At 40.2% G+C, this 12,417-nt stretch overlaps 1 protein-coding gene and 1 pseudogene across 1 annotated transcript; both read left to right on the top strand.

Moving 5' to 3' along the window:
- Positions 1-1,204: 1,204 nt before the first annotated feature.
- LOC118994344 (olfactory receptor 7A10-like) lies at positions 1,205-9,808 on the top strand. The gene is made up of 2 exons (XM_037056992.1): positions 1,205-1,214; positions 8,871-9,808. The coding sequence occupies exons 1-2, from the start codon at positions 1,205-1,207 to the stop codon at positions 9,806-9,808; spliced, it is 948 nt and encodes a 315-aa protein (XP_036912887.1).
- On the top strand, positions 4,241-4,951 carry LOC118993476 (rab GDP dissociation inhibitor beta-like; annotated as a pseudogene).
- Positions 9,809-12,417: the final 2,609 nt, after the last annotated feature.

Here is a 12,417-nt window from a genome sequence, read left to right as displayed (position 1 = left end):
TTCCACCCTCCTTGGTTCTGTCCATGTGTCCTTTATAGTTGTTCCTGAAAACCCTTCCCCTCTCCCTCCTTTCCTTCCCTCAATTATCCCCTCCCACCAACCCTCTGGTTACTGTCAGGTTGTTCTTAATTTCAGTGTCTCTGGTTATATTTTGCTTGCTTGTTTGTTTTGTTGATTAGGTTCCACTTATAGGTGAGATCATATGGTAGTTGTCTTTCACCGCCTGCTTATTTTAAACTGGATGCCTGATTCTATTCTCTCATTCAGTTCAGTATCCTCAATGGCTACCATTGTTCTGGGCAAACATTGATTATCAAATACTTCAGGCAGGGTCCACATGGAAAGACAAATTTTTCAAACAGATTGACCTAATATGAGCTTCAGTCAAAATTAAACAAAAGTGGAAAAGCATTAATTACTTGATTACTCTGCAAAATATTTTTTCATGTTGTAATCTACTCCAGTTCTATAGAAAATGGATTCTATGTGCAACAGCCTTTTTTCACTGAGGTAAAGGATGGTTAGTATATTTTTAACTTTATTACTCAATTATTTTCCTGTTTGTTCTTCAAAATTATAATTCTGTGTACAAATACAATTCCCCTGTAGCTCTAAACAAAATATCTCCACTTTTCTAAAATTTGGCCTAATTATGAGATAGACAGCATATGAACTACATCAATATTATTCATTCATATCTCCTCATGCGCTGGAATCTCTTCCTTCTCCATGACCAGAGGGTGATGCACAAGAGGGCTTGAATTGCTTCCCAGGCCTGTGATGCAGGGTTACCATTTTTATGCTAAACATGCAAATCCTTCCAACCTATCCACATTACCTGGAAGGAACCCAAATAGAATCTATCCATGCTACCTTGGAGGAACCTAAATAGAGTCATTTGTTAATCCAGTTATCCAAAATAAACTCCAATAACTGAATGATCACAAATGCTGTCTCAAAATCTCAGCACATATACCAAAAATTGAGAAACGGAAAGTTATTAATAATTGCCCTCGGTTTTGTGTGCCTGGATTATTGTACCAATTAGCTAATGCTGTCTAACAACTTGTCCTAAATGCTATATGATTAAAACACCTTTTTTCTCAAATGGGTTTATGTGATGGGAGTTGTTCTGATCTCTGCCCTGAATTTCCTGGGTCTGCATCAGCAGTGAGTCTCTGCACTGAGTGTCTATAGCTCATCCATGAAGTCATGTAAGGCTGACCTGCACCCTGTCTTGAACCAATTTATGTCAGTTTACTCTATTTATATATGTAAGCTAATCTTTTAGTTTACAAATATATGTGATTTACCTTAAATTAATGCTACTTTTTAATATCCATTTAAGACACATTGCTCCCTACCCAGTGACATTTCTCCCACCCCATTAAAGTGTGGCTCAGCTACCTGTGCTCTACATCTTACCCTGAGCCATGCATCATTAGGTTTTTTCTTGCTCATATTTAAAATGTACAGTTTGCTTAATTAAATGAGCCTTACAAAATTAAGAATGCATATTACATGTGTCCATGTTTACGTAATTCAAAGATATGTATGTACAAAGGTTTTAAATTCATTGTTACATATTTCTGAAAAATTGAATCTCCCTGAGCCCATTTTCTTATTTCTGATGGTAATGTGCAATAATAATAAATCTAATGAATGTAGTGCAGAAAAAATGAAATGTCTGGAAATACTTTGTTGAGTCAGGACTCTCTTATGGGCTAGTAGTGTGTTTATGTGTATATGTATATGTGTCTGTATAATATGTATATGTATAAATATAGTGAGTTAATAAATAAACATTTAATTGCATAAATGTACACAAATGAACTCCTTTCCCATCTTCGATGTTGAAAGGAAATTTCAGAGAAAACTGAAGAGGACAGGAAAGAAAATTGTAACAGGTTGAATTAAAAGGAAGATTTAAAAGTGCACAAACTTACACACAAAGATTTTAAGCAGTATGGTTGTCTGTAATTTTTTATTCTCACCTCAGGACATGTTTCCATTGATTCGAGAGAAAGGGGTAGAGAAAGAGAGAGAGACTCAAATGAGAAAGATTGATCCATTGCCACCCACACATGCCCCAATGGAGGATCAAACCCCCAAATCCATGCAAGTGCCCTTACCAGGAATCCAACCCATAACCTTTTGATACACAGAATGATGCTCCAACTAACTAAGCCTCATGGCCAGGGCAGTTGTCTTTAATTATTTTCCTCTCTCAATGTCCAAAGACTTCAAAGTCAGAATCATCTTTTCTTTTATACTGTAGGGATATCTGTACCTGCTAATGGGGAAGAATCTCCAAATTGACTTTAGATGTTTCTTCTACTGATTGGCTGTTTCAACAGAAAAGGTCCTCACCCAGGGGATGCAAGTAAATGAATTGAGGTCCTTTAAATCACTTTCCCCTAAAAATAATTGAATAAGTGTCTGCATAACAGTGCTATTGCTGCTGTAACAAATTAACACACTACGGGTTTAAAAGAAACAAGTTAATATACCTATAGATCTGGGGGATCGAAGCCTGATGAGTCAATGGGCTGAAAGCAAGATATCTGCAGAACTAGGCTCCTTCTGGATGCTTCAGGGAGGATCCCATTTCCTCTGCTACCCTAGTTTCTCCTGCCACTAGGCCCTTTCTCCATCTTCAAAGCCAGCCATGTAGTATCCTTCAGTTTCCCTCTGGTTCCAACTACTCTTCCATCTTGTTCCAATGTTAGGACCATGGTGAGTACATCAGTCTCAACTACATAATCATGGCATTTTATCTTAAAATTAGCTGATTAGTCAACTATTCCATCTGCCACTTTAATTCTGTCTTGCATTGAAAAGTAACATAATACAAGTTTATGGGAATTATGATGTAATTATCTTTAGAAGCTCTTCTTTTTCTTACTGCAAATTTTTCTTCTCTAACAATTTCCATAGTGTCACACAAGGGCCCTTATGCAAACAAATCAAATTAGGTACTTTTCAGAAGCATATCATATGTCATTCATAAATCCTTATATAAAATAATTGAACAATGAATTTATAACAGCTTCTAGACTGAGTCAATATACACTATCCATTCAAAGTTACATACAAATAATTTTTGGTTCTGACGACCTAAAAGTACCTACACCTGACACTAACATAGACCCAGCCATACTACTCAAACTGTAGTCCAGAGACCAGCTCCTGCAGCATCAACACGGCCTGGGAACAAATTTGATTCTAAGAACCACTGGGCCCACCAAGACCTGCATCTGAACAGTAATCCTGGGTGACTCATATGCACCTTGAAGTTGAAGAAGTGCTGGTCTAAGCCTTACTAGGCTTTGTCACCTCCTCACGCTGACAATAGGGGTGGGATAATTATTTGTAAGGGCTACTGTAGGTGGTTGATGGCCTCGTTCCACAGGTTTCAGGGGCAAAATCATCTCAGGAGGAGAACACAGGCCCAGAGTTTGAAAACTGGAAGCAACCTGGCAGATTTCAATCAAGGTTCACCCCTCACTTAGTTCATAACTTTGAGCAAATCACTAAAGCCCTTCCAGCCCCATTTCTACAAAAGGAAATGCAGTTCATGATAATAATACCTAGTAGAATGGACTTTTCAAAAATTATATCAGAAAAGTCTATAAGGTACTAAGTTCAGATTATATAGCATAAAACTATCAAAGGGTAACACGTATTTTATAATGAAACAGTAAATGACAGCTCATAACTTGTGATATTATTAAGAAATTTCTATTTATTTTGACAAACACATCAGGAAATCAGGCAGTGTGGTAGCCAGGATTGCATACCAAAGGAACACAGTTCTCCCCTCACTGAAGAGGGGATAGCAATGCTCTGGAGACAACAGGGTGGTGTTGCCACCACAAATAAATTCTTGGGTACCAAAGGGACTACCTGGTTCTGATGGGTTTCATAGTCTCAGACTTTGGAGAAAATGTTCACTCGGTGTTAGAAAAAAGTACTAGGAGGTGAGACCTCTGGGAAGCAATGAGACCCAAGACAAGGAGTCATAAAATCTAAATTTGATTTAAAGTTAGTAACTGTGAATATGAGACATCACTTCATGGTTTTGATTATTTTATAATTAATGCTTTAATGACTTAAACTAATGCTTTCTAGAAGGCAAATGAACAAATATATATTGCCTTTAACTCATTAAAATCTAAGAAAGGAGACTTCAGTAGCTGAAACAATTATAAAGTACCAATTGTAATTTAAAAAATTTTCTAGGCTAAATGCTATTTATGGAATTTCCTACATGCTGAATAAACCAACTGAAGAAATCATTGTGGAAAGTGGAAAAGTGATTGGTGTTAAATCTGAAGGAGAGATTGCTCATTGTAAGCAGCTCATCTGTGACCCCAGCTATGTAAAAGATGAGGTAGAAAAAGTAGGTCAGGTGACCTGAGTTATCTGTATCCTCAGTCACCCCATCAAAAACACCAATGATGCCAAATCCTGTCAGATCATTATGCCTCAGAACCAGGTCAACAGGAAGTCAGATATCTATGTCTGCATGATCTCTTCTGCACACAATGTGGCAGCACAAGGGAAGTACATCGCCCTAGTCAGTACAACTGTGGAGACAAAGGAACCCAAGAAAGAAATCAAACCAGCTTTGGAGCTCTTGGAACCAATTGAACAGAAATTCTTTAGCATCAGTGACCTGCCTGTACCAAAAGATTTGGGAACAGAAAGCCAGATCTTTATTTCCCATACATGTGATGCTATAACTCACTTTGAGACAACGTGTGATGACATTAAAGACATCTATAAAAGGATGACAGAAACCGAGTTTGACTTTGAGGAAATGAAGTGCAAGAAAAATGACATCTATGGGGAAGACTAACAGCAGTCTGTGTTGCCATCTAACTAGACAAACTTTAAAATTTGGCAAATAATGCATATTGTATGAAATCAATATTGTAAGGCCTGCCTCTGTAATATGAACTAAGAGATTGCAGAGCGCGGCACCAGTAAATACAACTCCCCTTTCTAATATTGAGTATTAACTTGTTTTCATGGAGTGGCTATTCAGAATTGACAGGTGACCACATTCTGTACTGTTTAACCAAAGCTGGCTTTTTTTCTGTGAAGGGTAAGTTTTAAAACAACATTGTGATACTGATACAGAGAACTTGATACAGTGTTTGTATCTTTTAATCATATAGCCTTTGCAGTTATGTGCTTCTGCTGCTCAGGAGCTGGACCAATACAATTTATGTGCCATCTGTCCTCTTGACATTAAGATTTGAAATTAAATATTCCATATTTTGGGACAGCATCTTGACATTTTCCTTATAGCTTTACATTTTGTGTCCTGTCAAGTATTATGATAGTTCCCATGTAACCTAGCCACAAAGATTGGTTTATGTGGGCCTAAAATTCTAACTGAACTTGAGACTTCAAGAGTCATTTTGAAGTAAGCCTGTGTGCGGTGTTTTAATCTGATAAAATTGGTGAGACCAAAGGAATAAGAAACCTATCATAAAGCAGGTAAATGTAGAAGCTTCTTTTGTATCCCAGATGTGGCTTCTTCAATGGACCAAGCTGCAGTGAAATGCAGTATTAATTTGACAGAGCCTTTCCTTCAATGATGTCTACCTCAAAATGGCTGAAAATGATTTCTGTACAGCAAAATAAAGCCAAACTCTGGAAACCAAAAAAAAAAAAATCTAAATCCACCTGGCTTCTACCATGGTCTTTTGAGATCTGAGAATCATTAGGAAAAATTGTCTTCCTGTTAATTACAGAGGCCCTGGGGGAAATCACATGCTTAGATGTAGGAATAACACAAGGGAAATGTGTCAAGCCAATATACAGAGAGTTCTGAATATCTCCTCATGCAGTACCTGAGCTTGTACAATGATAGTGGACAGGACATGGTTGTTGCTGTTGATTCCTAAGTCTTGCTCAAGAACTGATGCTTCACTCCTTCCTACTGTCTTGTGTGGGACAGAGCCTCAGTCTCCATCATCAGCCCTACAGGGAGAAATTCTCACTTACACACGGAAAATCTTCCTTTCAGAAAACCCATCCAGGGGAGTCTAAGAGCCTGGTCGGTACATAAGGAAAAGGTCAGAGAGAATGGAACCTGAGAACTTTTACTGAGGCACTAGGACCATAATCATCCCAGTCCTGAGACCAGGTATCTCTGTTTGTATTTTTAGTTAAGGAACTAATTTATACTTAACTTACTTAATATGTTAACAAGGATGTGTCTGTTTGAGTCTGCTCTCCAAGGCCAAGTAATGGGCCTGGGAGTCCAGTCGGATGATGCTGTACAATGAATGAGATGCATGAAATGGCTACAGGAAAATGAAAACACTTGTGAGTGAATTTCCTGTTTGGGGAGAAGGAAATGGAACATTGGGTGTGGAGAGCAGTGCAGTGAATTGAGAACATTTGTACTAAAATTCCAAGACAGGGTGTATTTCAGCATGTTTTCTATTCATTGGAAGATCCAGCCAGTAGAATTAGACATCACCTTGCAGTAGCAGTTAAGGAAACAGTTAACTGCTTAAGCAGTTAAGCAGTTAAGTAGCAGTGCTGTCTACTTCTACTGCAGTAGCAGTAGCAGTAGAAGTAGACAGCACCTTGCGGTAGCAGTTAAGGAGACATTGCAGTATCTTCTCTCACACTGCATATTCACATGAGAAAATATTTAGTAAGTCTAAGTGGAATCCTAAGTAGTTCTACTTCATTACTGGTGAGGCTAATATATTTTAGGATTTTGTGCCCTTTTATGTCTCTATTCAAACAATTAGTAGAAATTCCTATCCCACACTCAGCCTTTCCTTGCAGTGCACATTTTTCTATGCATTGAATGAGAGATTCTGCCATGCTCTTCAGAATATAAATTGAGGACTCACCCTATTCTAGTCAAAGTATCATGCTGAGAAAGAATAGTTTTGAAAATTCAGGAATGAAAAAATTAGGGCCACACATTGTACCTTAAATTTTAATGACACCAAGACATCCTACTTCATGTTTATATTTATTTCATGATGACGTCATTGTTCCAGCTAACGAGGTGGAAATCTCCAAATATTTTAAAATTTCTGTTCTATTCCCTGTGGATTTTCAGAGTAAAATGCCTACCCAAGGAAGCTAACAAATGCAGACACTTAAACTCAGCCCTTCCATCACATGTTACTGGATGACTGACTCTATTAGACTGCCGAGACTGCTAGGAAGCATTCCCACACCAGTCGTTCTCAGTGAGCACAGATATGGGTGTACAGTTCTAGCTGCCAGAGCCTGGCATGAGTCTCTCTGGCTAATCTCAAGGTGTCTGCAAAGCTGGGTCCATTCTAGAGGCTCAGGGAAAACCTAAGAGAGACAGGGGAGAGCTGTCTTCTCCTTAATTCCAGTTTGTGTTCTGACCACCTACATTCCTTGGCACAGGGACCTCCCACCTTCATCAAAGCCAGCAGTGTCACATTTTCTCCTGGTCTCCCTCTCTGCATCTAGATGAGTACTGTGCTGACTTTGCCCCCCTGTATGATCCTACTCATCTTCTACCTTCAAGTCAGCTGATTGCACCCCTGTTCCTTCTGCTACCCTATCCTTCCAGTTGATATAAAAAAACATCATATTCAAACATACTCAGGATTAGGATATGAATATCTTAATAGGTATTCTACAAGTCAGAAATCTGCCAGCTACAAATTGTTTTGCAGAATACTATCAGTATGTGTCACTCAAGGGCCTTTATATAAAGGATACACAGATTTAATCATAGCCTCTGGAGTGAGTGAGTACACTCTTCCACCAAAACTCTACACAAAGATGATGTTTGAATCACAAGAACTGAAACAACTTGTAACTGAGTCTAACACAGAACCACAGCCTTTCTTCCCAGAGAGCAGTCCACAGACAGGACCTGCAGCATCAACACCACCTGGGCACTTGTCAGATACACAGCTTTTCTGAGACTGAAAGATCTGCTGAGTCAGATTCTGAATTTGAATTAGAAATCTGGGTATACTATATGCGTTTGAAACTGAAGAAATGCTGGTCTAAACTAGATTTTGTTACCTTGTACAATTTAAACTTAAGGATGGATTATAAATACAAGGGCATTTATTTGTGTGAACATGAATTGTAGATGTTTAGTGGTATCCCTTCAAACATTGCTAGGTGTAAAGTCATTACCAGTTGAGACTCACTGACTGGAAGAAACCAGAAAAAATCATAACCCAGGCCCATTATATACTGTGACATCACCTTTGAGCAAATTTCTAACTCCCTTTGGCTCTTCCCTAAGGCCTTGGTACCAGCCATCCCTACTGCCAGGTACACACTTGCTCATACAACCTTGATCTCCTTCCCTTTCTCTCTTGGGTTGAGCGTGCAAATGGCACTTGTCAGCATGTCTTGCCTAAAACCCATAAAAAAACAGAACAGCCTGGATATTTTCCCTTTAGACCTGCTTTTGTTTTCTTCATAGGATTTGTCACCATTTGCAATGTTATATTTATTTTTATCTTTTGCTTCTATATTCTTTTTCCAGTCTTTTTCTATTGACTTATAGAAATTTGTGTTCTTCAGCACCATCTACTCACAGCTTAGACAGTGCAGAAAACATAATCAGCACTCAATGTGAATAGTTTCTTCTTAATACTGTAATTAGGCTAACACCTTAGGAAAAAAACAGATTGGGGAAAAATTCATGCTCTGGTTAACACAGAAAAATCATAGAGGGAAGAGATCCATCCCAAAATACTGAAATTAATATTTTAACTACAACATATAAATAAGTAGCACTACAGCCATGTGAGTAATACTGCTTTTTGTGAAAATTACTCATGTTCTTTTTCTCTTTCTTGAAAGTCACCTCCACCTCATGGCAGCAGGGAACCTTACAAGAGTATCAGAATTTCTTCTCCTGGGACTATCAGAGGCATCAGAACTGCAGCCCATCCTATTTGGGCTGTTCCTCTCCATGTACCTGATCACTGTGTTGGGAAACATGCTCATCATCCTGGCGGTCAGCTCAGACCCCCACCTCCACACACCCATGTACTTCTTCCTCTTCAATTTGTCCTTGGTAGACATTTGTTTCACCTCTACCACCATCCCAAAGATGCTAGTGAACATCCAGACACAGAGCAAAGCCATCACCTATGCAGGATGTATCACTCAGATGTGTTTTTTCTTACTCTTTGGAGGGTTGGATGATATCCTCCTGACTGTGATGGCCTATGACCGCTTTGTGGCCATCTGTCACCCCCTTCACTATACGGTCATCATGAACCCCCGGCTCTGTGGACTGCTGCTTCTGGTGTCCTGGATCATAAGTGCCATGAATACCCTGTTACAATGCTTGATGGTGTTGAGGCTGTCTTTCTGCCCAGGCTTGGAAATCCCCCACTTTTTCTGTGAACTCAATCAGGTGACCCAACTTGCCTGTTCTGACACTTTTCTTAATAACATTGTGATTTATTTTGTAACTATGCTACTAGGTGGTGGTCCCCTGGCTGGGATCCTTTACTCTTACTCTAAGATTGTGTCCTCCATAAAGACAATCCCACCATCTCAGGGGAAGTTTAAAGCATTTTCCACCTGTGCATCTCATCTCTCAGTTGTCTCCTTATTTTATTGTACGAGCCTAGGAGTGTATCTCAGCTCTGCTGTTACCCACAACTCACAGTCAAGTGGAATTGCCTCAGTATTGTACACTGTCGTCACACCTATGCTGAACCCTTTCATCTACAGTCTCAGGAACAAGGACATAAAGAGAGCTCTCAATAGATTCTTTGTGGTGGCAGGTACAAAGGGGACACTCACCTGAGGTCGAGAAAGTATACTTACCTTCTTTGCCCTAAGATTCAAAACCAGAAACTCTGATTCTTATACAGACTTTGGGTTTTGAACTTGCTCATTTCATTTCTGTCCTGGAATTTCCTTTGTTTCTTTCAACTTCTCTATACAGTTTAAGCTGCTATTTTATTAAGCTTTCTACTTTTTCTATTATATACACAGGTTTTCCTTTGCCCTTTTTCTGAAAATGAAAAAGTTTTTCCCAACCTTGATCAGATATTCTCAGAAGTGTTTCTCTACTTCTGTGACAACATTGATGTCTTTAGAATAATTTCTTCTCAAGTGACATACAGGTCAGCAGAAGTAAGGCTTGCTTGAGTGTGCTTGGTATAGTACATGAATGCCTCACATGAGATGGACAGCAATTTCAACATTTCATCTAAAATGTCATATGGTATGCTTTACTGTGATATTGTTATGATAAAGAATTACATGCTTGTGGCTTTGTAATAAAAAAGGAGATTTATTAGTTCCAGACCCTATATATTATTGTAAATAATTTCTTCTTGTTTTGTAGATAGAGTAGTAAAGGGCTTTCTAAAAGGGAATTTTATAACATGTTGATTCTTGTACAAAATTCACAAAAATTTTATGTATATTCCTTCCTGTAATTCCGAATGAAATTTGGCCCCTGGACATATCCATGGATATATCTGTTGTCTAACTCACTCCCTTTGATCTTATTCAAATTTATTCTAATTAAAAATAAAAATGTGTATCTTTCAGGTTATAAAACAAAACAAAAACCTTAAATTTAAAATAAAGTTCCAAGGGAACTGCATGTTTGGACACAATACGAGTGCTTACGCAGCAGCCATGACATGCATCTGGCACTGTGATTACAAAAAAGATAATGAAGAGGACAAGGTTGCCCACTTTCACCACTTCTATTCAACATAGTATTGGAAGTCCTATTCAAAACAATCAGACAAGAGGAGGAGAAGAAAATGGCGGCGGAGTAGGACGGAGCGACTGCAGTTCTCCTACACCTGGGGGAAAATCCTGGCAGATTTACAGAAGAACAGCGCAATCAATTCCCCAACCAACAATTCCCCAGCATTTATGAAAAGAAGAGACCAGAGATAGTGACAAACCAGACAGCTAGAGGTCCTTGGGGTCTCAGGGACGCGAGTAAGGACGGAGGCGGCCAGACCGGCGGCAGCCATTAGCCGGCGCGAAAAGACCTCGGAGCTGCTAATGCCGCAGCTCCCGCTTCTGTCTATGGCCAGTGTTGGGGCGTCTGCCACAGAGGACTCAGCAGGAGCCCAGAAACTGTGAGTAAAGACAAAAGCGGCAGTGGCAGGACCGGCTGCCCTGGGCCAGCCCAAACGCCTCAGAGCCGCCGCTGCCACTGTGTTAGGGGTGTAGAGGCTTCCGTCTTTGGCCTGTGCAACGGAGGACTCGTAGGGAGCCCAGCACCCAGTGGAGCATTGGGCTGGCTGTGGGGTCCCTGGAAGAGATGGCTCCCCGCCTCACCATCTAGGTGGGGCTGGGTGGCAGAGACCTGTCTGCCTAGGTGTGCAGGGAGGGTGGCAAGGACAGGGGGCCGTGTTCAGTTGCAATCACTGTGGTCGCCAGCCCACCAGCCTGCCAGCCCAGGAAATTTGAGAGAAGCATTGTCTTAACCACTCAGGTTGGAGATTGGGCTAGACTGAGAGGCACGCTTTCTGGAGAAGTTTTTACTGGAAAGTGTACTGAGGTGTTCTCCCGTGAAGGCAGCTTGACTTGCTTCTCACCCAGCCACAGGACAGTGCCAGATACCGTGGGACCAAGGCAGGCTGTCAGGTGGGCGGGCGCCCGCACCCCAGTCTGGTAGCCTGGCTAGTGGGCGGGTGTGCGCCTGGGCCTACAACCCAGCCCACACAGGGGTCCCACCGAAACCAGAAAAACTGGGTTGGTCAGTTTGAAACCAACAAGAAAGGAGTTTTTGTTGTTGGTTTTTTTTTTTAACTTTTATTTTTAAACTTTTTTCAGTAATCGTATATATTTTTTAATTTTATTGTTGCTGTATCTTTCAGTACTCTGTTCCTCTCCTTTCTTTTTTCCTGTTTTAGTCCCTCTTCATTTCACCCCAAACTTATTGCTTTTTCCTCACTTCTCTTGCCCTTTTTTTGTGTGTTCGTTTGTCTGTTGCTTTCTATACCACTGTAAATACTTCACAACGCATCTCTTGGGTCTTAGCCCACTTTACGGGTTCCTGAATTCTATTACTGTAGTGATTAACTCTACTTGCTCACACGCTACGTCTATTTACTATTCTTTACTCTCACCTGACCTCAAAATCTGACCACCCGCAACCTCACTGCTTTCTAGATACAACTCACAAGCCTTCCCTCCCCAACAAGAGACTTATCTTTGGTCTATCCTTTCCTAGAGGTGGCAAATTGGGTTGAAGATTACAGTTAACACTATATAGAGCCTAAAGATCTTCTATCTCTTCTCTGCCAGCTGTGACTGTAAATATCATAAAGTACTCTCCTGCTGTCATAAACCATTTTGCCTCCCCCTCCAGCTGATCACACACACACAAAGAAAGGAGTAGGTGGAAGCAGAGAACATCAAGATACCTGCAGGAGACTG

Source organism: Sturnira hondurensis, unplaced genomic scaffold (assembly GCF_014824575.4).
Source record: "Sturnira hondurensis isolate 20B ecotype Veracruz unplaced genomic scaffold, ASM1482457v3 Scaffold0000880, whole genome shotgun sequence".
Lineage (NCBI taxonomy): Eukaryota > Metazoa > Chordata > Mammalia > Chiroptera > Phyllostomidae > Sturnira > Sturnira hondurensis.
The sequence above is the reverse complement of the archived record's forward strand: the minus strand, read 5'-3'. Positions and strand labels throughout refer to the sequence as shown.